The 27,192-nt window shown below is 37.1% G+C and overlaps 1 protein-coding gene across 50 annotated transcripts in view; it reads left to right on the forward strand.

Moving 5' to 3' along the window:
• PTPRD (protein tyrosine phosphatase receptor type D) overlaps nt 1–27,192 on the forward strand; it is a 2,332,398-nt gene that overhangs the window by 2,167,787 nt on the left and 137,419 nt on the right. For 27 of the 50 annotated variants that reach the window (XM_032392357.1, XM_032392358.1, XM_032392356.1 and 24 more), the window contains 6 exons: nt 1,038–1,064; nt 4,949–5,066; nt 7,592–8,179; nt 8,618–8,718; nt 9,520–9,779; nt 22,201–22,291. In XM_032392357.1, coding sequence (XP_032248248.1) covers nt 1,038–1,064; nt 4,949–5,066; nt 7,592–8,179; nt 8,618–8,718; nt 9,520–9,779; nt 22,201–22,291 — 1,185 coding nt within the window. The remainder of the gene's footprint in view (nt 1–1,037; nt 1,065–4,948; nt 5,067–7,591; nt 8,180–8,617; nt 8,719–9,519; nt 9,780–22,200; nt 22,292–27,192) is intronic. The other 23 variants (XM_032392395.1, XM_032392398.1, XM_032392399.1 and 20 more) reach the window with 5 other exon arrangements.

Genomic DNA, 27,192 nt, shown 5'->3' on the forward strand with positions numbered 1-27,192 from the left:
GTGAAACAGTACTCACAATATGAAATTAATAAAAGCAGTAAAGCCTATGTTTTCTTTTGTAAGTCTGAAATTATGAAAAAGAAAATGATATGGCCATGATGCTTTGATGTACTCTGTCAGGTCCTAGATAATTTTACATTATAAACCTGTACTTCTGTCAGTGTTTTGTGGAGGATGGTGGTTAATGGAATTATATGATACAAAATGCCTTAAATGTCAACACAATTTTCCCCCTCTCTTCTACTTTGGCTTTTCTTTATTAATTTGCCGATCTTTCTTATGTGTATGTTTATTTTATTTTATTCTTTTTTATTATGTTATGTTAATCACCATACATTACATCATTAGTTTTTGATGTAGTGTTCCATGATTCATTGTTTGCGTATAACACCCAGTGCTCCATTCAATACGTGCTCTCTTTAATACCCATCACTAGGCCCCCCACCCCCCTCCCCTCTAGAACCCTCAGTTTGTTTCTCAGAGTCCATAATCTCTCATGGTTCATCTCCCCCTCATTATGTGTATGTTTTTGATCGTTGTTCTTTTGTCCACCTCGTGTGTTCTCTTAATATTCATTGAAATTCCACTGCATCTTGCAAGACTTCCCTGGGGCTATAACATTCCAATATTTTATGAAAGGTGTTAATCTAATTAGTGACATAAATTAATTGCATAACATAGAGAAAAAGTCAAAATAAATGTCATAAAGTAATGTATGATTAGAAACACTAGCTGTACGTTATACCTTATTGATTCATTCCAATGAACCACACATTAAAAATTGCATTAGCTGATTTTAATTATAACAATACAAAGCATATTTACTTTTGACCTCTCAGTTCGGGGTGAGGATGGAAGCATAACACACCTACTCTTTGGAATTTTATTGTACACACTTGCTTATTTTTTTGTTCTGTTTTTTTCTTGTTTGTTTTTTTAATCTAAGGAAGGCAACATTGCCTTTGTAAGGCTACAGATTTCTCTTCATTTCTTTTTATTTTGTTTTCCTCTTCCCCAACCTTCTTAATCTCAATCAGTGGGAATTTGATGATACTACTGAACATGTGAGTAATTTTGGGCTGCTTTGTCAAAAAGAGATTATAAATGCTTGTTTTTTCTGTTACCCCTCTCTCACTTATTTGTGATATGTCATCACAGTTTGCTTGGATGCATGAACTAACAAATTATTTTTAAATTATCTTCATTATGTGGTATACTTTTAATTTAGGTTTTTGTTTTGTGAAATTGGCATGATTGCATACGAAATATCATGAGCTCATGTTGTTCTGATGGCTGCTACTAACTACCCTGTGACACAGTTAAAGGAGGCATGCTCTAAGTGGAGGCATCACAGACGAGAGATATCAAGCTGTGTGATATAGGCCACTCATAAATCCTACCCCAGGGTTACATCTTCAGTGGATAACACCATGCAGTTCCGGTACTAATTATATCAAGAAATGGCAATTCTGTTGTACCGATAGAAATTTGAGTTAAATTGAATGAGTCGTGCCAAGAGGCAGAAAATATCTCCCTGAGGGAGGAATTTTTTAAAATATTTCAATGGCTGGATTATGTTATTTATTGAGACCTTATTACTATGTATAGGTTTCCTTGGGGGATATAGGATGCGACACCTGCCTTCGAAGCACTTACAGTAGGTGGCTAGGAAGGATGTAAAGTTCGGGAAAGTTCCATAAAATACAACAAAAGCTATGACCTCAAGCAATGTGTAATTAATTAATAAATGAGTGGCATTGTCAGTAAGAACTGTGAGTTCAGAGGCCATGGACCAAGAAGGTAGAAGAGGTCTTGCAACTTTGTTGAGAACTTAAAAAATAAGTAAGGGTTGAAGAAGTGGAAAAGTGTGTGTGTGTGTGTGTGTGTGTGTGTGTTGGAAAGTTGGAGGTAGGGATGGTTTTTTAAAGATGAGTATGTGGGACATAATCATTGAGGCAGATCAAGAATGCGATATAGTCAAGTGACATGAGCTTGCCAATTCGACATGAATGAAGGGGTTCAGGTTAGTAAATTAGTGCTAAGTATGACTAAGACATAAATTTAATATAATGTTAGGAAAACCTGAGGTGTCAAACTAAAGAACTGGCTTTTAACTTCAGTACTGGAGAAATATAGAAAATTAATAAAAATAGAAATAAGATAAAGGCTGGTAAGTGTATTCTTTCATTTAGTAAATATTTTTCTTTTTGCTAAAATGCAGGGCTCTCACTGAGAATATTGGTAAGTATGATGGGCAAGGTATCAGTTTTAATGGAACTGACACTGTTTTATAAACTTCTTTTACTGTAATCCATAGTAAGAAATGCATTATATGTCATGACCAGTGCATTCATATGTTTAAAATAAAGGTCTTACAAAATAATACCTTACTTATACATATATAAAATTTAATATTTTGTATGAAAGTATATCCTATTTCTTTTTTAAAATGCTGGTCATGACTAAGTAAATTGATCTCATGACCTACTTAAATGGGTCATTACCTGCAGCTTAACGCCAATGACATAGTGGGTGGATTAGAGAGAAAGAAGAGAGTAAACAGGGAAACAAATAAAAACAATTCTTTTGCTAACGTCATAACATAATAAAAATTCAATGAAGTTGAGGCAGCAAAAATGAAAAAGGGACAGTTTTGGTCAATATTTTAAAGGAAAAACTGGCAAAAACTCGCTAAGAATTTGAGGAAGAAAAAGAGATCAAGATCACTCGTAAGTTTGGAATACGCTACACCATTCGTTAAAGTATAGAAGCAAGGAGGGGAATTTACTCCTGGAAATGACATTTGAGCTTCAGTCAAGCTGAACTTGAGGGAACAATTGATAGTCAAAGGAAAATGTCCAGCACATATTTTCAATGGACATGCCACTGGAGCCCTGATGGGAAATCAGGACTAGAAATGAGTTTCAGACAGAAAAAATTCTTTAAGGTTTGGAAATGCGGGGTTTTTTTTAGGACTAGAGAGAAACACAGCAGGCCGGTAACTGTTTCAGAACATCCGGGAATGCCAATTTTTAACAGGCAGGAAGTTGAATGGAGATATGCTAGGAGAAGGCAAAGAGATTGAGGAATGGTAGACACAATATCAGCCACACTACCTCACAGAGGATATGGAAACCACCAAGGAAGTATGGCTGCCGTTTAAAGAAAAAAAACATAACACAAGAAATGATGTGATCCAGGCAGATAGAGGTGTGTCCAGCTGCGATTGTACCACTGCAGAGGGTTTGACCAAATTCAAATTACATTACATGTGTTATCCTGGAACAGCCTATGTGAGAGGAAGGGCATGTGTGGTTAATCCCAATGTGATAAATGAAAAAGACTTATATAAGGCTCAGAGTATATAAATTTCTTGCCACACGATTTGGTGATAGAACCAAGCCCTGCTTCCCACCCACCCCCCCCCCCCAGCCTTGCCTACTTTCAGCAAAAATCCAGTAACATGTGAGAGAGACCTTGGAAACAATAATGTTATCATTTTCCCATCATAATTTCTGGAATACCCAGTATATCTGCTATAATTTAGAATGCTACTCTTGGGTGGTTCGGATGGTTTTTATAGCCTCTGTAATATTAGTGAAACCATTCCAAGGTCCTGAAAATAAAATCTCTCTCCCAAATTTAGCCCATTCATCTGGCAGAATAATATTTCCAATGGCTGTTCAGGATGATATCTGAAATTCTTAAATTTCCACTCCAATGATATTCCTACTATTTTGAGAAAAGCACACTGTCAAAAGCTGTCATATTTGGGATCAGATTCAACAACTGAGTTCAATGGTGCCCCTTACAGCCTTACACAAAAAATCCTTCTGTCCTCCACACAATCCAGTCCATTCCATGAACTCTCACTTGCTTTGTCTTCAAATGTGGAAGACAATGACATTGTATTATTTCTTAAATCTAACCATATTCAACTTGAAAACATAGCTGTGCCAAATATCTGAAAGGGATCTTTATAGCTATGTGTTTGTGTGGGGGCATGTGGGCATGTGTGTAGCAGCTCTGAAGAAAATAACAGAAGTTAATAACTACTCTATGTAAAGAATCCTATAATCTCCAGTTTGGAAGAACAGATCTAAGTTTTGTAACCATCACAGTTTGGGGGCCCTAATTAAGAGAAATCTAGAGTTTTGATAAATAGTCTGTGACATTTAACATTTTCTAAATAGGATTAATTGAGCACAACTCCAAGATGATGTGGTAAAAAAAAATATTGTTCTTTGGTTTTATGACCTACTCCAAATCACCAGAAAATTCTCCTTAGTGTATAATGATTTTAGTTCATAGTCTATATAATTAACCAATAATATGTCACTCTAGTCCTAAGAAACTTCTCTGGCTTTCAAGATATCTAGGTTCAACAGATCAGCCATTTGGCAAAATACTAGCATGGTGATAAAACAGACTGCATTGGCATCAGCCCCATCACTGGTCTGTTGGCCAGGCTATAGAGGATGCATATTGAGAGCTCCTGGCATAATATCACTGCGGGTTTATGGTTTGCTCACTATGAGCCAGGCATAGTTGTAAGTGTTTACTGATATAACTCATTTAATCCTTCTATTATTCCAACTTTCACATGGGAAACTGAGGTACAGAGGGGGGTTAACTCACCTGCCCTGGATCACCAAACTAGGAAATAAGGAGATGCAGGTTTAAATTCAAGAACTCAGGAGTTCTGGCCTCAGGTTTCATGTTTTTAACTACTACTTCTTAGGATTACCTCTTACGATGGCTGAAGACCTCACTTTAATGTCAGCATGAAAACACATCATTCATAGCATGAACAACAGGCATGAAACTTCCAGTGCTTGGCATGGCTACAGGAAGTATTTAAGCATGCAAGAATGTGGATGGATGCTTTGAATTTCCCCAGGGTGTTTGTGGTGTTTTGAATCAGTGTCGTTCTATTGTGTCATTTTAGGACATGATTATTTCTGGGCTACAGCCTGAAACTTCCTACTCCCTCACTGTCACAGCCTACACCACCAAAGGAGATGGTGCTCGCAGCAAGCCCAAACTGGTGTCCACCACTGGGGCAGGTAACCATATTTGTGCGTAGATGTGCCTTGAACATGTTCCAGGTGACAATAATATGAATTTTCCAAATGGTATGGTGAATTCTATCAAAAAGAAAAAGTGGACTGTGGTCAGCTTTTGTGTTTTTTGATATACATTTCAGAAGAAAAACATCAAGACATATTTTGCCCAAATTACTCAGTCAGTCATTCAACAAGTATGTTCGTGAGCACCTACTACATGATAGGCGTTACTCCCAGTACTGGGGACACAACAATCAACAGAGCAGAAATATTCTTCCCTCCTGAAGCTTATTTTCTGAGTAGAACTAGATAGCTAACAAGTAGACAAATGAGTATATAATAAAGCATCAGTAAGAGAGAAGTTGAAAAATAAAGGTGTGTAAACATTAAGGATAGGATAGCCCCTAGGGACCGTTTGGAAAGAGTGATCGGAGAGGGTCTTTTAGAAAAAAGTTATTTGAGCTGAGACATGAATGATGTGAAAGAGCAAGTCCCATGAATGTCCAGAGGGATGATCATGTGGGCAGGGATGTCACTTATTAGCTTCAACCTCTCTCAGCAACAAACCCTTCTAGAAGAGCTGCCATCATGAACTGAGTTGATGACTTACAGTTCTGGGTTTTGTTTGTTTTGTTTTATTTTGCCATTTTCTCCTGCTCACTCCTTGCTGTGGGGATTCTGAAGAGGCCAAATCACATAAAAGATAGGGAACAGAAAAGAGAGAAAAGCAACATGGCTACAAAATATCAGATTGCTCCTCTGAAGAACAAAGTTTCTTAATGCTCTTTAGAGTTACTTTGATCGTCTCACGTTAGGAAAAACCAGCATGAAGGAAGACCTGACATTGTAAAACCAATAAATTAAGACATAATTACAAAAGGATTCTCCTCCAATCCCTTTATATCACAATCTCCCATGGAACATTTAAACTATGATTTGATTTACTCCTCCCGAATCACTTCTCACACCACTTTTTAGGAACACACCTCTATGTAAAGGCATAAAGCAAAGAACAGCTGTGATGTTGAGTACCCTCCTGGGTGCCATGCTCACTGCCAAATTTGTCTAAATGTCATAAGATTTGCCTCACTTACATCCTGCCACCTGGAACTGCCTCAAGCAGCAGGATTACAGATGGCAAAACTCCTTTAAGGCAAAGTCTTCTGGGCTTTTTTTTTCCTTTTTTTTTTTCTTTAAATTTAAGAATAGCATTGTATCAAGCTAATTTAATGCCCTCCTTAGGAGATATATGTTCAGTGGGGGCATGCTGACTGGCTATGGAACCAGCCTCTATTGAAATGTAGACAACTAAGTGTAAACCCCTGAAATTAAATCCCAAAATGAAGAAAATATATTTCCTACACCTATATTTATAATTGTGTCTTAATTAGTCTGAGATGTATTACATAAAGCATCAAGCTCCTATTGCCCTTAAGATAGGGGTGCTATAATAAGGAGGAGAAAGGAGAGAATTTATAGCCAAGGGGTGTGAATCCCAGAGAAAGAAATGGCATTGTCGATTTCCACAGCACGAACACTGGCTCATCACTTTTTAGTGACTATTCAAAAAATTATTTAGAGTTGTGGATGTTATTCGCATAGAGGATTATTTTGGTGTTTCCATTTCAGAACTTTCTTAATCAATGGTGATTTGGGTATTGAGGAAGACAATGCTTATATTTTAGATGTCTGCACACATATTGTCTTCATACTGGGCCTAGGTTGGAGGTGTGAGAATCCAGATTTATAATCTCTTTCAGAGAAAAGCTCTAGTTTTATTGTCTGCCAACCAACTAGTCAAAATCATCCCTTAGTCATGATTTATCCCCAGGTAAAAAGTATAGACAAAAAGTACAATTATAACCATAATAACTTAAAGCAACATTTTTTTGCACTACTTAAAAAAAAAACAAAAACTTACAAGCAACATAAGAGTATAGTTAAGTGTTTGGGCTATGGATTCAGATTGTCTTACAGCTTTCTCACTTATTATACCTCTGACTATGCAGTTTTCTATCTCCCTGGGTGTCATTTTCTTATTATAGAAAATGAAGATAATAACTAATCAGAATGTGTAGTCAAGTCAAAATGTAAATCAAATGAGATACTACATCTAACACTCTTAGCACAGTGCCTGGTACATTGCATATACCCAATAATTAAATATGTTATAATTATTATTCTTATTAGCTGTAGCTAATTAGCTAATCTTTACTTGGATTCATTTCTCTGTGGCATGAACCTTTATATGTGTGAAGGTTTGATACAAGATTTTTTTTTTTTAATTCCCTTAAATTATTTTGTAAGCTTATTTGTGTCTGTTATCAAATTCTGGTATCTCAGCCTACCTTAATAGTTAAGTATGAGAAGAAGCATATTTCCACAAAGGTATATAGACCAAGTCTTTTTTTAAATAAATAATGTAATGGGAATTCCTGTGGAGTGGTGTTCCCATTCAGCAGTGATTAAAATGTGAATGAATGTCTGTCTAGGTTGGTCTTACCACTCCTTCCCATGTACTCCAGTTCCAGGGAAACCCCGGCTTGTGATTAACCACACTCAAATGAATACTGCTCTCATTCAATGGCACCCCCCTGTGGACACATTCGGACCTCTTCAGGGTTATCGTCTAAAATTTGGCCGGAAAGATACAGAACCACTCACTACTCTTGAGTTCTCTGAGAAAGAAGATCACTTTACAGCTACAGACATCCATAAGGGAGCATCATATATCTTCAGGCTCTCAGCCAGAAACAAAGTGGGCTTCGGGGAAGAGATAGTGAAAGAGATTTCTGTTCCAGAAGAAGTCCCAACTGGATTCCCTCAAAACCTCCACTCAGAAGGCACCACTTCAACCTCCGTCCAGTTATCCTGGCAGCCACCTGTCCTGGCAGAGAGAAATGGCATCATCACCAAGTATACTCTTCTGTATAGGGATATCAACATCCCTCTTCTTCCAATGGAGCAGCTTATTGTTCCAGCTGATACCACTATGACACTCAGTGGCTTAAAACCAGATACCACATATGATGTAAAAGTACGTGCTCACACGAGCAAAGGGCCCGGGCCATATAGTCCCAGTGTCCAGTTCAGGACACTGCCTGTGGATCAAGGTAGGATTTGTCTGCTTATGGCCTTCCTCCTTTAAAGGAATGTCGGTCTTTGGAAATCAGTATTTTGAAGCTATAAATAACTGATCGGACCATTCATATTAATAGGTTCAGCAAAAGCCAAAAGGTAAAGTATGTAAAACTTAATATGTTTTGGATGCCTTAGATTTTGGTTATAGAATGCCAAGCAAGTCTGACTGACAGCAACCCAATGTTCTCAGGTAAGGAAAATACAATATAGGTGACTGAATTGGAGAGAAAAGAGAGATCTTTATGAGAATGAGGTAGTAACATGAATGGTCTAAACAGGTAGGCAAATCACACTTCTCTCTCTCTGACCAAAGTAGATGGCTTCTAGCTTAAGCCCGATGGTCCATGGTGGAAAAGGACAGGTCATACGTTTTTAGAAGTAGTGTAAATACACTGTTTTTCCTTTTCCAGCAGTGTTTGCAAAAAATTTTCATGTCAAAGCAGTAATGAAGACTTCAGTGCTATTGTCTTGGGAAATTCCAGAAAATTATAATTCTGCCATGCCTTTCAAAGTAAGTTGTTTTCTACTTTTTAAGATATCATGGGTAAAATGGGGATGGGGGGAACACTCAGTTTACCCGAGTAAGTTATTCAGAAAGAATGCACACCACTCTGTTTCAGCCACAAACACTTGCTTTTCTCCTTTTTGGTTTCCACTTGAAAGATGAGGTGGGAGCTGAAACCTAGGGGTGGTATTACTTGTCAGTCACCTTGTAGTTCCAAGACTTTTTACATCTAAGCTAGTGCTTGTGTTTTTCCACCAGAAAATGAAATTCACGTGGTTTCTACATCTTGAAAATGCAGTATCCTGGGATTTAAAAAATTTGTTTATCGGCCTGAATTCTTTGTATGTTTTAAACTTTAATTTGCAATTGAGAAATATTGAGAGATGTTACCAAGAAGTGCAAGTCTATGAAATAAAGAATAGAGAAACATTTTGAAGGCAAAAGTGTACTTAGGAACAGGAATAGAAACATTTAGAAAAAAAGGTGATGTGGATAATACATTGAAAACCTAGGGCATTTCTGCACATTTTCCATTAAGATTGTATGCAAGCAACAGGTCAAATATTGAAAATATTGTACATTTCTTTCTGTATTTTTTATAGACTTAGAAACATTATATAATTATGCACTAAGAACAAAAGAAGAATTCATTCAATCTCTAGAATTTATGAACACTTAAGGGCTTAGGAATGGCCCAAAATTAGAATTGATTTGACATGCATATTCTATAACCAAGTGCACATTAGTTTAGAAAGCATACATTGCCTCTCTGATAACCAAATCTCTTCGATTGGTTGTATCTTCTAGATTCTTTATGATGATGGGAAAATGGTAGAAGAAGTCGATGGCCGGGCTACCCAGAAGTTAATAGTCAACTTGAAGCCTGAGAAGTCATATTCATTTGTGCTGACCAATCGTGGGAACAGTGCTGGCGGGCTGCAACACAGGGTAACAGCAAAGACTGCACCAGACGTACTACGTACCAAGCCTGCCTTCATTGGGAAGACCAACCTGGATGGCATGATTACTGTGCAACTTCCTGAAGTACCCGCAAATGAGAATATAAAGTAAGTCGATTGAAGGGTTAGGGCTGAAGGATGCAAATGCAAGTAAGCAAGAAAACAGAATTCAACCTCAGTATTACAGAAGTTATGAGAGATTCTATTGCTGTGTGTGGAGTAAAAGCTTCTTCCGCATAGGCTCTCAGTTTTATTTAAGCCTTATTACACCCAGTTGTCATGTTCATTATAACACAGATTCTCATTAATTTAACAGTGAGTGTTTTTTATGTCCCAGGAATGATGTAGCTTAGTAGAAATAGACAAATAGAATGCGATCCTTACTCTAAAGGAGTTTATGTCATAGTATACAGAATAAGGTGACTAGTTGAATAATACTTGGCAAGTCTTATATAAATGGAGAGGAAGTCTTACAAAGTATTATGAAGCTGAAGGAAACTTTGGGAAATAAGATAAGCAAAAATGGTACTTGACACTGTTGTTGTATATGTATGCTGAAAGGAGACATTTCAAAAGTTAAAGTTCAGGATGATGTTGGAAAAAACAAGTTGGAAAAGGCAAATTTTCTGTTTTGGATGGAGTACAGTGTAGAGGCCAGTGGGCCTGAAGTGAAAAATTAAATCCAGTCAATTAAGTAGTTTACTGATTGTATATAGTTAGTTGATTATAGCCAATACATTTTATAATCAGTATAGCTAGGTGGTTTTAGCCAGTAAAAGAAAAAAAATATTTTCACTGCAATATGCTAAGTATGAGTATTGTGGTTGACCATGGAGAACAAAAGAAGATGTTGACTCTGTCCCCAAAGAGCTACCCTAGAGTGGGGGATACAGAGAAACAGATATAACACATGCTAATGATGGAGTTAGACTCTATTTTAAGAGCAGCTAACTGATAATGAAATGGGTCAAAGAGGTTTCTCATTTAATCTTAGAAGACAAGTAGGACACATACAAAAAAATCAGAGTGAAAAGATTATATGAAAGGACTCATTAGTAAAGGAAGTGAGTTATCTTGTAAGGCCTGAACAAGAGAAGTAAGAGAGGTATACAAGAGCCAAGTTGCACTCAGAACTTGGAACTATATCCGGGAGACGGTGGAAATTCAGTAAATGTGTTTATTCAGGAGAGTGGCATGTATCATTTATATAATACCTAAGTTTCCTTTTTTTCCATTTTAGGAAATATTTATTGGGTATTTGCTGCATGCTGGAGATTGTGTTATCTCCTTGCTTTCTCATTTCTTGTATCCCACATGATCATGTTTAGATGAAACTTGCTATGAAAGATTTGAAGGTCAAGAATAAACTATGAGATGTTTATACATATTTTATGGATTGTTGGGACCTTCACATTTATCAGCAATCTGGTGACATAATTAGGGCAGCTCTTAGGGAAGATGGTTCCTGAAGGCATATGTTGGAAGGATATTGGAGCAACATAGAGAAAAGTGTTGGGATATCATTGCATATTTGGTTGATTCTAGGTAAATAACAAGATTCTGAAATCAGATGGTGATGAGAGAAATAGGATGCAGAGGCAGATGAGAGCAGTAGTGTAGTAGGAATTGGTAACCACTTTAATGAGGGATCAAGGCAGAGGAAAAATGTCATAGATAACTCTGAGAGTTGAGTTTGGATGACAAAAGTGAATGATACTGCCATTCATCCTAGAGGATGAGAAGTCAGGAGGAAATGACTGAGTTCAATTTTGTGTATGTTTTACATGAGGTATCAGTGAAATACCTACTTAGAGATGTGGGTTTAAAGAAATTACTAGGATTATGGATAGAAATTTGAGAATCATTAACACAACAGCAAAGCATTTATGGAAAAAGACAGAGTCACTGAGACATGGGGTGAAGATATGAAGCAAAGTTTAAAGTAAATGTCTCAGGAAGAAAAGAGCTGGTAGAGCACACAGTAGGATCTGTTACAAAGTTAAGTGGAGAACCAAGCCAGGGCAAGTTCATGGCAAAAGATTTTTCAAGAAGGTGTATACAGTCAGAAATTTCCAAAGCTTCAGAAAATTTTAAAAAGATGATAGAAAAAAATCAATTATTAAAAAGTAAAACTGTAAACAAGAAGTTTTTAATATAGTGCCATGGTTGAAATTTAGAAAACTCTAATAATTGGTGACTTTGACTTAACTAAAATCCATTCTTCCAGAGAAAACCTTCTGTTCTTATTTATTTGATGAAATAATTGGAGGATTTTTACCAGATGGTGGAATTTCCAAAAGATTATGACTAAAATAAATTCAGTGAGAAATCAGATCCCCTTTTTTGTCTCCTCTTCTTCTTGTATCATTCAGAAAACTGGAAAATGAGAATGGAATATTAGTGTAATTTTTATTCCAACAAAATTTAATATGAAAGTGAGGTTATATTTATCCATTTTTGTTTAAATCATCTGGGGAGATAGATATATATATTACATATTATATATATATATATATATATATATATATATATATATATATATAATCTCCTATCCTAGTGCCAGACAATGTTTTAGGGATTTAGTAGAGACAATGCTTACTTTCTTACTGCTCTTACACAACATAGTTAATTGGGGAACTTGGACAAGTAGAGTCCGTTGAAATGGAGTTTTAGGATACCAAAGCTTAGCTGGATAAGGGAGGCCAAAGGAGGAGCTCCCAACCCCAGTTTAGTAGCTCGGGGAAGGTTCTGGAGAAAGTGACAATAAAACAGAGGCTTAAAGAATGACAGGAGCCTAGCTGGTTCCTGGGAGTGGGGTTGGAGAGATGCTGTTTAAGGATACAAAAAATAGATCATGTGAATATAATGGAGTAAGTCCTGCCAGAGTTCCAGGCCAGCTCGGGTGTCAGGGAGACATCTAGAAGGAGCTAATATGTAATCTGAGTCTTGAGGGTGGGAAAGATTTAGAAAAGGCAAAATAGTTGCAAATTAAGAAAGAACAGGGTAAAGACATGGAGTATAAATTTAAACCATACAAAGACATGAACTGTCTATTCACGGAAAGAGCAATTGAAAGATGAAAATAATACAGTATAATTTGTAGGATTTGTTATTAGTTTTCAAGACTTAAGAAAAAATGTCTTCACTGAGTGACTCTTTATCCAACTGGCTTGGTGGAATGTGTTAAACATTACTGAGAAAGGCATTTTAGTCCTTTGGTGGTAGATTTTTGGTTCATTTCCCAACTTCTGAAAAAGTCGAGAATATTGTAGAATATAGTCTATCTTTTAGTGCTTTTCTTTAGCTTGTTCAGTTTTCCTCTTTGTTTTATTTATGTACTTCCTCTTCCTATATTTGAAATGGGAGTCAGGGAAAAGAGGTAAAACTTTGGTAACAAAGAGAAGAGACCATTTCGTAACATAAAAAGAAAGCAAATGACTGTGGGGAAAAAATGTGTTCTAGAAATGAGTTAAAGATTCCCAGAAATATATTCTAGTCACTCTGTGGAAAAGAGCAAAAGACAAAACTAGGAAAGTATTTGAGTGGGAAGAGTATCAGAACCATAGGAAATGAAAAGCAAATCTCCTGCTGGAAAAAAATAAACAAGTAAAAATGCTAAATAATCTACATACATTGGACTTCTTAAAGGGATAATAACATAAAGCTACGCATTCTGTCTTCGTTGGGCGCAGTCCGTTATCGCAGGCAGCCGTGTGCCATGCTGTGCCACTTGCAGGGATGTAGCTTTTTGTTCAGTAAGCCGGGGGAGAAAGGAGGAGAGAAGACAGGTTTGATACCCGAGCTGTGGGCTGGGTTGCTAACCTGCATTTAGGTGAAAGTTCTTTAGAAAAATTCTTCTAATTTGTTTTCTAGTAAAATGAAATTTTGGTGATTGAAGGGCTGTTTTTATCAACAGAAAGCATGCTTTCTCATTTCCGGCCAAGGTAATTGGGAAGTCTTGACCCCTACCCCCAACCTCCCAACACCCAGAAACAAATCTGTCTCTTGTGAATGTGACAGTCAAGGCTCATTGCTTCTGTGTTCTTTCATAAGTGGTTTTTGTGTGGAGAAGTGGGGAACCTCCCTCAGGGAGAGGCTACATTTCTGCCACCAGGAATTTGTGGTGCTTCAGGCTCCTACTTGGATGGATAGATAGAGGGGGCAGAATGCGAGTCGGAAAATCTGGCAACTTCACCATTCTTCAGAAGCAAGTTGTGACGAAGGGAACTTCCCTGACTTTACAGAGCAGGATTTTACTCTGGGTGGTAAGGAAAAATGTACCACACAGATTGCAGTAAGAGATAAGCTGTCAGAAGTTACCTAATATAACTTAATTTCATAGTAATCATTTTATATTTATGAAAAATAGAAATGAATAAGAGCATTTTATGAATTTTAAATGTCTTTGGTCTTACTAATTTGGCTTTCAGGTTGGCCTTTTTCCTCTTTTAAAGAAGATATTCTTGGAAGCATGGCTTACAAAGGTGCTTCATAAAATGTGTGCACTATTACTAGTTTAATGTATTAATGTATCATCTGTTTAATGTTTAATGAGAAATAATTCACTCATCACATGGTTGTCAACTGCAGTGGTAAAGGTGTAAACTTGTGTGGTGCTTTACAGTTTACTGAAGGCATTTGAATGTTTTATTTAAGTCTCAAAATAAGCCTTTGAGGTAGGTATTCATGCCATTTATGGGTGAGTAAAGTGAGGCTCAGGGATTCTAAGCAGCCGGGCCACAATCATAAAGTTGATACTAAATAGTTGTGATAGTGACAGGGGGCTTCCTAGTTGCTGCGCGAGGGCATTGCACACAGTAACTGATGAAATCTTCACAAGAAGGGTGCTTCTCATTTTATGGCTGAGGAAGTTTTGAGGTGGGTCAACATGGCCTGGCCACATGAGAGCAGAGCCAAAGAGGAAAGGTTCGAACCCAGGCAGTCTGGCTCTAAGCCCACATGTTGAACCATGACTTACACGAACCATGATTTGTTGGTCAGACCAGGACATTTTTTTTCTAGGACAATTGATAAACCATTAAGAACTCAAGGACAAGTAAGAATGGACAGAACTGCCCCAGACAAACCTTAGAACAAGGAGTCATTAGGCACATGTGCGGTCATAGATCATGGAAATGTGTTAAGTGTTATGGAGCAATAAGATCAGTAGATTGTCATGAGAATTTAGATGAGAGATAAAGGGAGAGGCTTCCCAGAGGCCAGCATTATCACCCACCATTTTATAAAAAAGGAAAATGAGGCTTTAAGCAATTAAGTAACTTTAACTTGTCTGACAACACATAGCTAAAATGATTGAAAACCTTAATTTAAACACAGAGACTGAAAAGATCATTTAACCTGCTCTGGGTTTTCTATGGTAAATTAATTTGATTTAAACAAAATATACCCAAATAACCATGGAAAATATATATATATGTGTGTGTGTGTATATATATATATACACACACACATATATATATATGATATTATGTAAGGAATTAAATTCATCATTAAATTCTGAGACAGATTTTGACCTCCTAGTTAAATAATGAGTTTAAGAATACTAATACATTCTACTAATACAAAAAGCCTGGCTGAATTTGAAGAGGGACTGCCACAAAGACCAGAGCTCGCCTTCCCAAATAATTATATGGAGCTGGGCCCCTTGGTGATAACATATTAAATAAAATTAGTAAAACTCTACTTAATATAATTAAAATTCTGAAGGTTAGATTTAACCTAATTAAATCTAATATACTGGGAAAACACAGCTTACTTTATAAGTAGTCAGAGCATTTGCAGATATATTGATTCTGAAGTTATTTATTTTTCTATTAGTTTAATAGTTAAAGTCTATGTCAAAAAATGTATTTTGAGCTTAAACTTCAAGCTTGAGTCAGATAAGCTAAGCATAGTGTAAACTTTAATTTTATCCATATATAAAGCTGGTCTATACCCAAAAACATTTTTTTCCATTTCAAGCAAGTTCTTTCAGTTCATATAATTTGATTTCAATTTGTAGAGTGCATCTTAGCTCCCCATTTCACTTTTCCTATCTGAGTCATCTTTTTTTTTTTCTTATTATCCCATGAGATTAGAATAAGAATCATTACTACACTTGTAAAGAAAAGAACTTTTGCAAAAAGAAGTATGTTTTCTATAAACAGTATTTGGCCACGTCATTGCTGATTTAGAGAAAGGAGCAAATGCCGAATTGAGGTCGAGAGTTGAAAGTTCTTGGAGAGAAGGGCTCCGAGTGTTTTGACTGCCTGATTTAAGAGATATGTAAGTTCCCAAAAGCCACCTATTCCACCCACTTCCACTTTTCAATGGAAAAAGGACTCAGTGATAAAATGGCAGAGATAAAAAAAAAAAAATTCCAGTGAGGTTATATGTATATTTGCTTTAGCAGTACATTTTAAATATACATGTCTTAAATAGTATAAGAAAATTATGGAGTAAAAATGTCCATTAAGACCATATAATAGGGGAAATTGATCTAATCAGAGAGGTCAGGAAAGGTTTCAATTAGAAAGTAAAAAGTGAGTTGTTCTTTGAAGAAAGAGAGGACTTTGGACTTGTGAAAGTGACAGAAGGTTCTAGGCAGTTAGAACAGAATGATCAAGGGTTTGATGACAGAATAGACCAAAGTAAATTCAAGAATCATGGAAAACTACATTAAAAACTAATGATGTAATGTATGGTGATTAACATAACATAATAAAATAAAATTAAAAAAAAAAAGAAACTGAAAACCCATCAGGGTGTAGCTCAAAGGGCACAGAGAGATGGATTCAGGCAAGATGTTGCTGAGTCTTATGAGACTTTGTGGCCTTTATATTAAGAGCAATGAGAGTCCATTGGAATGTTTTAAAACTGGAAGTGGTACAGTCAGTTGTCTATTGCAAAATGAAAATTTCAGAGACTGGACTAGAGGCGGTTAGGTTCAAAGAAGAGAGAAAGTCAGGAGACAAAGGTAGCTTGAGACATGGAAAGAGGCCGGAGTGGTGGCTGCTGGGATACGAAGAAGCAAGTGGACTATAGATAGAGTCTGGAAGTAATAGGACTTGGTGGTGCATTGGATATGAGAGGGAAAGCGTTAAAACAAATTGTCAGTGATAACATCTAGGTTTATAGCAAATGGATCATGGTACAATGGTGGGAGATTTATTTTGGAAGCATATCCTTTGTTTTGTTTTAACCACAGTAAATTTGAGGTAGTTTTGTGACATAGACAGGAAGAAATGGAGTTGGAGGGGGCATTCTGGGATGAAGATATGAATCAGCAGATAATTTGCATCTAGTTGATAACTGATGCCCTGAGCTAGAATGAGACCATGTAGGAAGAAGAGGGAGTAAAGAGAAGTCTTTGGCCAGAACTTGAGGGATTCTACCATTTAATAGCAAGGTAGTGGGTAATAAATCCTGTTAAAGAAATAAGATTAATGTGTTGAGAGATGTAAGTGGAAAACCAGAAGAGTTGGGTATAAGAAATGGCTGAGAATGTTTCGTGAAAGCTCTCATTAACATTTTCAGATTCTGCTAAGAGATCACATAAGACAAAAGTCAAGGGGCGCCTGGGTGGCTCAGTTGGTTAAGCGACTGCCTTCGGCTCAGGTCGTGATCCTGGAGTCCCGGGATCGAGTCCCGCATCGGGCTCCCTGCTCAGCGGGGGGTCTGCTTCTCCCTCTGACCCTCACCCCTCTCATGCTCTCTCTCTCATTCTCTCTCTCAAATAAATAAATAAAATCTTTAAAAAAAAAAAAAAAAAAAAAGACAAAAGTCAAAAGCTCTCCTTCTGATGCAGTCCTGCCAGTCGCTGAGGACCCTGGCATGGGCAGTGAGGTAGGCTAATGAGGCAGAACCTAGAGTATAATTGGGTGGAAAGTGAGCAGAAGATGAGGTAGTGGAGAACAGCAAGAAACACAGGTCTCCTCAGAATTTGGGTAGTAAGGGGTAGGAGAGAGCAAGAAGGATGACTGGAGTGGGATGTGGTTTGTTTGTTTTTTAAATGTCAGGTATTTATACAGGGTTGGAAGCTAATAGAAGCCAAAGGGGAGGGAGAAGTTGAGACATATGAGAAAGAGGGGGTATGATGTATAGTCAACTTCCTAAGAGAGTGGATGATGGGAACCAATTCAAGAAAGTGATTGGCCTTCACAAATAGAGCCAGCCCCTCTGCTGTGCCCAAAGGACAGATTGTGGTTACATAGAGATGCAAGTAGCCTTATAGTTTGGTAGGTGGAAGATGAGAGAGTTTTAGTCTGAATGTTTTTATTTTCTCTTTACATAAACATAAAGCTATCTTCTAGTGAGGAGGTAAGGATGTCTAAGGTTCAAGGCCAGGGGAGAGGGTCTGAAAAACTTGTTGTACAAAATGGAAGGATGAGGTACCTGGGAAATTGTGGTGGGTTGGCCAGGCGGCATCAGAGGCCTGAAGTTGCCGAATATGAATTTACAAAATCATTCTCCCCCGTGCATTATTTCTAAAGCCATGTGCAGCTCCTTGGCTTCAGGCACAGAGGGCAATTACAGATTTTAGCTAATATACAGTGGAAGATGCAGTCTCCAGAAAAGAAGAATCAAAGATCTGAGAGCCCTGGGTGATGCATGGTACCCTCTGGAGCTTGAAATCACCCAGGCTAATGGCAGAGTTTAGGAGAAAAGGAAGACCATTGACCCTGGGGGAAAAAAAGAGGGGGTAGAGAAAGAAAGAGAGAGAGAGAAGGAAGGAAGGAAGGAAGGGAGGGAGGGAGGGAGAAGGGGGTTTCTGAAGAGGTTCATAGATGACAAAAATCAGTGAGAGAAGAGTATAATAAAATAATAAAAATATAGCTGAAATGTATGAGCTTCAAAAAAACAGGCACTTGTTTTTTGGCCTGCTTTTTGTTTTTAGCTTAAGGGGGGAGGAAAAAATACCTGGAAGAAGCAACAGCGAGCCAGGAGGGAATCCCTAGGCCCTCCATCTGAGGTGAGTGGGTGGGGGAGGGGCATGAATAAACAGACACCACATGAGAAGCCTGTGAGGGAAGCAGGATTGTCAGGGAAAAACCAGGTTTCAGGAAAGGCAAAGAGATGGGTGTTTGCAAAGCCATGGTTGCAGAGAACATGGGTGAAAATGTGTGGATTTAGTCCCAGGCCAGACTTTCTTATAATACGGAGTTCCAAATGCCCTATGACAGATTTCTTTCAATGAATGAGAGCTGCTTTGATGCGGCTCCACTTTGACTGCTCTAGATGAATGCTTTGGACATCAGGAGACAGAAAAGGCCATGCATATCCAGCCACACTGTTAGTTACTTGCTATGGGGGAGGCTGTTCAATTCTTATCCCAGCCACAAGTTGAATGAACAGTTGGGGAGTACGGCAGAAGAAAAGAATGGATTCTTTTTTCATGTACAAGAATAGCAACTCAAGTATGAAAGCAGAGGAAAAATTAATAGAATTCATCATCTTAACCTTGATTTCCAGGACTTGGAAAGAGGACAATGGGAGCTCTGGATAATGTGTAATATCATTACTTTAGGCAAAGAGAAGCAGTCCTGACTTGGTGCAATTGGTAGTGAAAAGCAAGAGGTTCCCTGATGAGTGTGTTTATCAAGTACGTCTGCAGTGTTATTTTGTACACTCAGTTGTAGCCCCTGTCATTCTTCTCCAGGCTCATTTAACATGATGGACTTGTTTGGCAAATCCTTCAGGTGGTAGGAAGATAGGAAGAGGAGGAAACTTACTCTGGATCATAAAGTACAAGATACTGGCCTCTCTCACACACTCCAACTCTTCCTTCTCATCCTCTTCGATCATCATGATTATTGGTAGGAAAGAAAGTGATTGGATCGGTGATGTGATTCTGGGAGTCTGTTGATTAGTTGCTCAGAGTACCATGGAGAGAAGGTTCCAGTATAGTTGTCTGGTTTGACCTGAATTCTTGATTAGGGAGAAAAAATGTTTGACAAGTTCCTGAACTTGCATCTCGGGGAATGTCACTAAGTCCTAGTTGAATAATGTAGTTCAGATGCATTTCTCCCACGATTATGGTCAGTACTAACAACAGCAGCTTGCATCAGTTTGGTGCTACCTGCCACACACTGTGCTCACATTTTTCAGAGCATACAACTGAGATTAAGGGATGTTAAATGATCAGCCCAAGATCACACAGCAAATTAGTGACAGAGCTTCAATTGTGGGCCAGATGTATCTCCAGGTGCCACATTCTTCACCAAAACACTCTAAAATAGCACTGTTCAATACCATGAAAGCCACATGCGAAAGGAATTTTCAATTTTCTAGCAACTACAGTAAAAAGTACAAGAAAATGGGTAAAGTTACTTTTAATAGCATATTTTATTTTACCTAACATATCCAGAATATTATCATTTAACATATAGTCACTATTAAAAATGTATTGCCAAGATATCTTACATTTACATTTCATACTAAGTCTTAAAAATCTGATGTCTTTAACATTGCGAACACATTTCAGTTCAGGCTAGCCACATGTCTCGCTCGTGGCTACCATACTGGACGGTGCATCTCTAGACTCCATTTATGGAAACAGAGATCTTTTTTTTTTCCCCCCTTTTTTATTGTTATGTTAATCACCATACATTATATCATTAGTTTTTGATGTAGTGTTCCAGGATTCATTGTTTGTGCACAACACCCAGTGCTCCATGCAGAACATGCCCTCTTTAATACCCATCACCAGGCTAACCCATCCTCCCACCCCCATCCCCTCTAGAACCCTCAGTTTGTTTTTCAGAGTCCATCGTCTCTCATGGTTCATCTCCCCCTCCGATTCCCCCCCTTCATTCTTCCCCTCCTGCTATCTTCTTTTTTTTTCTTAACATATATTGCATTATTTGTTTCAGAGGTACAGGTCTGAGATTCAACAGTCTTGCACAATTCACAGCGCTCACCATAGCACATACCCTCCCCAGTGTCTATCACCCAGCCACCCCATCCCTCCCACCCCCCACCACTCCAGCAACCCTCAGTTTGTTTCCTGAGATTAAGAATTCCTCATATCAGTGAGGTCATATGATACACGTCTTTCTCTGATTGACTTACTTTGCTTAACATAACACCCTCCCGTTCCATCCATGCTGTTGCAAATGGCAAGATTCCATTCCTTTTGATGGCTGCATAATATTCCATTGTATATATATACCACATCTTCTTTATCCATTCATCTGTCGATGGACATCTTGGCTCTTCCCACAGGGAAACAGAGATCTTTATCACAAGATTTTACTGAGTTTATTGCAGGTTTTGTTTTGATATAGTAGAAAGAGGCCTTCCTATGTGTGCTGTTGGTCTCTGTGATACAATGTAATGCAAGGTTGGTAGCGCCCATCCTGTGGTCTCTTTTCCCTGTGTGGCAACCTTCTCTTTTAAAAATGTGTGTGTGTGTGTTGATTTTCACAAGTCTCCACAAAATAATGGAGTTTTTAAAGTATGTTATAATACAGAGTAAATGAAACAGAAAAAGAGCCGGACTCTTGCCAAGGTTAAGATATATATAGGTTTATATCCCCTTACTATATGTTCTAACTTGGGTTATAATTTAATCTCTCTGGATTTATCTTTTTGTCTGTTACCTGTCCTTATATAGTTTTTGAGACTGTATACATTTAATATAATACCTGAGAGGTAGAAAGTGATTGATGTATTAGCTATTATACACATACATTTAAAGTTCTTGTATAGTTACTACCAAAAATCAAGCAGAGTCATGAACCATGAATACGAGAGCGAGGTATACATTTTGTGGAAATTGCAAAACAATTTTTCAAATAACCCATATCTACTTGTGAACAGGTACCTTTATAGTTACTTAAATTTTAGTTGACTATTCTTAATGTGAGTACTCAATTTCTTTTGCCCTTCTTATACATTTATTTTTTGAGATCTATTTTGAAGGCTCTCAGATAGTGATTGTCTCCAAATTTCTGCAGTATTTATCTTAAGGTTTGCAATTTGATGGGTTGAAAACAATTACATCATTATATAACTGTTGTGAAGTTGTGGGTAATTTTTATGTGTTTAGTTTCTTATCCAAATAAAAAGTATTTTAGTATAAATGAAATCATTGTCGTCATCATCTAGGCATTTGTATGAGCTAAGAGTAATTTTTATTATACATTTTCTTTAAATAAAATCCCCTTATAAATTGATGTCATAGAAAATACTTGGTTCAGCAGCTGGTGATGCTGGATTTCAGTATACTAAACTTGTATGTGCCTAGCACCAGGGTCCTAACAAACTGTTTCTGCTCTGTTTATGATACCTAATAAAGAGCAGTCAACCATGGTGATATTACCATACAAGATCATTGAAGTCACACATAAATGTCTACCCATGTTGTTTTTAAAATTGAGCAAACAGGTGGTTATTTCTCATTGATGGACAAGTCACTCCATGTCCATAATTTGCTTTCATTCTCAATCACTGGTCTGTGGAAGATTTAAGGACATATCCGTTTTCTTTTCCCTTTGATCTAATCTTATTTTTGTCCATTCTTGTGCAGAGGTTACTACATAATAATTGTGCCTTTGAAGAAATCTCGTGGGAAATTTATCAAGCCATGGGAGAGTCCAGATGAAATGGAATTAGATGAGGTAACTATGTGTTTTTTGGCTGTGTCTTTCATTAGTTATTTAATTTATTAAACATACTCTTCATCTGTATGGGAGGAAGGTGCTGACTTCTGTATGGTTGGCTGGTCAGCTGGTTGGATGGTTCAGTGCTATGGGCCTGATCACCTCTAGGGACCCCAACAGAGAACTCTTTGCTTTAATTAAAAGACATGTAGCTGCAGTAAAGCTTACAACCTGTCTAATCTTTGTTGGCTTTAATATTTTGTGCCTTGTCCCTTGTAAAACATGATGCAAGGTGTGCAAGGTGAAGTGAATTGTCAGCAAAGACTTAATAACCATCATTGCTGTGAACTCCAAGGTCTGCTTCATGAGTGTAGTGGTAGCTGAAGCTGTTACAAATGCTAAATTGCAGTTTGCATCTGAGTTCAACATCTGACCTACTATGCATTCTTGACCAGTTTCTCAGAGAATTATGCTGATTAGCACATTTGCCTTATTCTATATTTTGTAGGATTTCAGAATCAAAAATGCATTTAACTGCAGGGGCAAACAAAACATATCCCCAAATTTTGAGCCAAGAAAGAAATATAGAACAAAAACCACAGCAAACACCAAATAGTATGATTTTAATTTCTGAAATCTTACAACAATAGTAGGTGTATTTTAATTAATACTCTTTTTACAAAAAGAACATTTGTTTTTGGTTTTTTATTTTTGGTTTTTTTTTTTTTGGAAGTTAATACATAGTATGAAGAAAAAGACCTAAATATTATACATTCTATTTAGATGGGAAAACTGTGATCAGAAATGTTAAGCCATATACCCAAAGGGCCAAGCAAGTTAATGGCTGTGGTTCAGTCAAATACAGGAAAGATTTTGCTCTTTTAACATGATGCTGGTTTGAATCACTTCAGAAAGCAAATTAAAAGGCCCCCACTTGGGGACATATGATACTTTAATTTGTTGAGTTTATTTACAACATAGGCCACATCTTATAGCCCAACCTGTTGTTTCCAGGTATTTTCTCTACTTTAAATCAGTGCAAGGGAGCAGGAGAAAGAAGAAATTCCTTAGCTGCATTACAGGGAAAAGATGTTTATTTCATACATGTCTGCACTAAGGAGACTGTGATCTGACAGATAAGGGCTGTTAGCTTCTTTTGGCAGACATATATCCTCTCTAGACATATGGTTCATCTTCACCCACTTCATTTATCTGAGTTAAACTTGATCAAGTTCAGAAGGGGAGATGAGTTCAAGGTTAGGATTCTGCTTTTATGTCACTCTTTAATGATTAGATAAGCACTGGAGGGGTGTAAAATGGCATATCATTTCAATAATGTCAAGTAATTTATGTTATAATTTTTTTCTGTTAATAAAGAAGGAATAAAATCATTTTTCTATGTTAGAGGAATAGTAATCTTCCATCTGAATATGCAAAATGTCAGCTGGTCTTTTGTAAACATTTTTTTTTAAAGATTTTATCTATTTATCTGGAAGAGAAAGAGAGAGAAGGAGCAGGAGGAAGGGTACAGGGAGAAGCAGACTCCCCGCTGAGCAGGGAGCCCAACGTGGGGCTTGATCCCGGCACTCCGGGATCATGACCTGAGCTGAAGGCAGACACTTAACCAACTGAGCAAACCAGGTGCCCCCGCTTTTTTAAATTTAAATTCAATTAGCCAAAGTATAGTGCATCATTAGTTTTTGATATAATGTTCAATGATTCATTAGTTGAGTATATCACCCAGTGCTCATCATATCATGTTCCCTCTTTTTAGGTGCCCCTTTTTTAAACATTTTGAAGCAAGGCATGCTTTTACTTGCAACTGACTAATCAGTTAATCTTGAGATTGTTATATTATTACTTATTAATTAATCAGCTCTCAAATAAATTACTGAATTCCATTGGAATTGCTTTTAAAATGCGGAGGTAACTTGTAGAATCTATGAATCTTTCCTCCTGTTAAAAACAAGAAAAAAAAGCAAAAAACAAGTTATCAAAGAATTAAAATCCAATCCAAAAATTATGTCAAATACTTTTAAATAATAACCTTTTCCTAGAAGTAGAACCATTTGCTAGCAATAGGAAGTTGATTCTCTTTTATAGCCAGGTTTTAACCTCCAAAATGCACAGCAATACTAATGGATTAAAGTATAGAGCTATATGACATTGAACTTTCCTGCAATTAAATTCTATGGGTCTGTGCTGCTGATTCCCATAACAACGGGTCATTTTAATCATCCCACAAGTTGTGGTGCATTAATCTGTGTAATAGTTTGATAAAGAACATTTATTAATTCAAAATTTTGGGGTCAGGATGGGTTGTTTCCCACTTTTCTTACTGATATAATTGAGACCACATTGTAGAATTAATGGTGGAAGAAATAAGATATGCATTGACTGGAAAATGAAAATTATTTCTGATAAAAAACTAAAGCCCTTGATATATCTTCTGGAATTACCTCCAATACATTTTGTAACTATTGTGTAGGGGAACAAATGAAACTAGTCTATGACCTCACTTTATGCTTACTCATCCAGTTTCTGATCCCTACAGACATTTTTCCCCCCATCATGGATAATAAAAGCATTGTTATAATTTTATCTATAGCTTGGTACTGCCAGCTTTGACAAAGCAATGTTCCTCTCTTAAATGTATGTGACCAAGTGATTTTTTTAGAAAGACCTATAATTCAAATGGTTGAAACCGTATCACTGAATATAATGGTGGCCTAAGGGGATTTCCACATGTATGCCTCAGCTCTAGGCCCATAAAAAACGGAAAGAGGCTTCCTAAACAGAGCCACTCTCAATATTATCTTCTGAGCACATTTTTCCTTTGTCTGGGGATAATCTCCACATAATAAATTCATGCACTGGAACTTCTGTTGTCAAGGTCAGACTGGGCAGAGCAGACGTTGATAGTCAAACTGAATTTCGGACAGAATGACTCATAAAATATTAGTTATATTTAATTCAGGGCAGGTTTTATAATATATCATAAGCTTTTCATCGCATTTACTTCAAAGGCTTGCTCTTAAATAATGTGGTCATTTGTAGTTGTAACTTCAACATACTGGGTAACTTTGGTAACATCTGAGTACACTTGAACAATTTAAAGTATAACACAGGAAGCATCTTGCAGAGATTACAGCAACCTCCGGGGGCAGAGTTGATATTCCAGGTTTGACCTTAAGGAACGGCTGCATTGCATCTAAGGAACACCAAAAAACCCAAATATTTTATTCTAAGGTACTTCCTCCAAGTCTTCTAAAGAAACCCTAGCAAAAGGTATTCATGGCGATGACAGTGATATGGATGAATTATGACAGTTGCATACATGTGAAATATGGATAAAATCAAGGTAGGGTTTGATCAGTGAAGTGGAAGAGGGGACACAGTCACATAAACAACTGATGGTAAATGTTTCTGATTAACCAACTTCAAAAAGCTGTTCAGCTCATCTGCAGTACATTTGTCCTTAAAGTAATGGCTCATTGTTTACTACATATCAATAATAACCTTTGTAATGACTTTTCCAGGAAACTATTAAATATTTGGCATCAGAATTTTTAAAATAACATGTTAAAAGAATCCAGGAAAAGGAAATCTAAGTACACATTCAGCTACATTAATGAGAACAGATAAAAAATTACATATGTCTAAGTATAGATTGAGTTAAAACAATTTAGATTATTGATTCAGCTTAAATGTTGCATTTGTGTTTTCTTGATATTGTATAACCATTAAGCAAACAAAAATATAATTTGAAAAATCCCTTACATGTAATTTCATTTTATTTCACCAGTTGCACCGATTATATATCGCCACTTCTACTATACCTTCGTGTCCTCATTTATAAAATGGGGATATAATAATAGCTTAACTTATAGGGTTTATTATAAGGAGTAAATGAACTAATAAACATTTAGGCTTCTGAGAACAGTGCTTCAACTAAGTGCTTAATAAATATTAGCTATCATTGTGATTAGCATTATTATAAGTAAACCTAAACCTGACAACAGGATTCAAAGATAGTGCTAAGTCTTGGCCTTGTTTTATTTCCTCTTCACTGGTGCATAATTGATCAGCCTACCTGAATGTATCATCAGATAGTCCAAATTTGCTAAACAAGTGATGCCCAGTCTACTGGGATTCTCATAACAGAGCTTATAGTTCATGTAATTTTCATTGCATCAATAAACTCAAAGTTAAAGAAAATATTAGAACATTAGAAATTAGATTCAAAACAACGTGGGCACAGATTATCTATATAACCCAAAGAGTGTTTACCTATTTGATTTACATCTGACCAGCTGAGCTCATTTACAACCCTGGGTAGTATGCCATCAGGTTCCTAACGCAAGGATTTGACGTTTGCTGTATATAGACTCTGCAACCATTATCACAGAAGCCTGGCCTTGGGAGCTAAGCAGATGTCACTACTACTTTGGTTTTTTTTTTTTTAATTTTTTTATTGTTATGTTAATCCCCATACATTACATCATTAGTTTTAGATATAGTGTTCCATGATTCATTGTTTGTGCATAACACCCAGTGCTCCATGCAGAACGTGCCCTCCTCAATACCCATCACCAGGCTAACCCATCCTCCCACCCCCCTCCCCTCTAGAACCCTCAGTTTGTTTTTCAGAGTCCATCGTCTCTCATGGTTCTTCTCCCCCTCCGATTTCCCCCCCTTCATTCTTCCCCTCCTGCTACATTCTTCTTCTTCTTTTTTTCTTTCTTAACATATATTGCATTATTTGTTTCAGAGGTACAGATCTGAGATTCAACAGTCTTGCACAATTCACAGCGCTTACCAGAACACATACCCTCCCCAGTGTCCATCACCCAGGCACCCCATCCCTCCCATCCCACCCCCCACTCCAGCAACCTTCAGTTTGTTTCCTGAGATTAAGA

This window comes from Phoca vitulina, unplaced genomic scaffold (genome assembly GCF_004348235.1).
Source record: "Phoca vitulina isolate PV1807 unplaced genomic scaffold, GSC_HSeal_1.0 scaffold67, whole genome shotgun sequence".
In the NCBI taxonomy this organism is placed as follows: domain Eukaryota; kingdom Metazoa; phylum Chordata; class Mammalia; order Carnivora; family Phocidae; genus Phoca; species Phoca vitulina.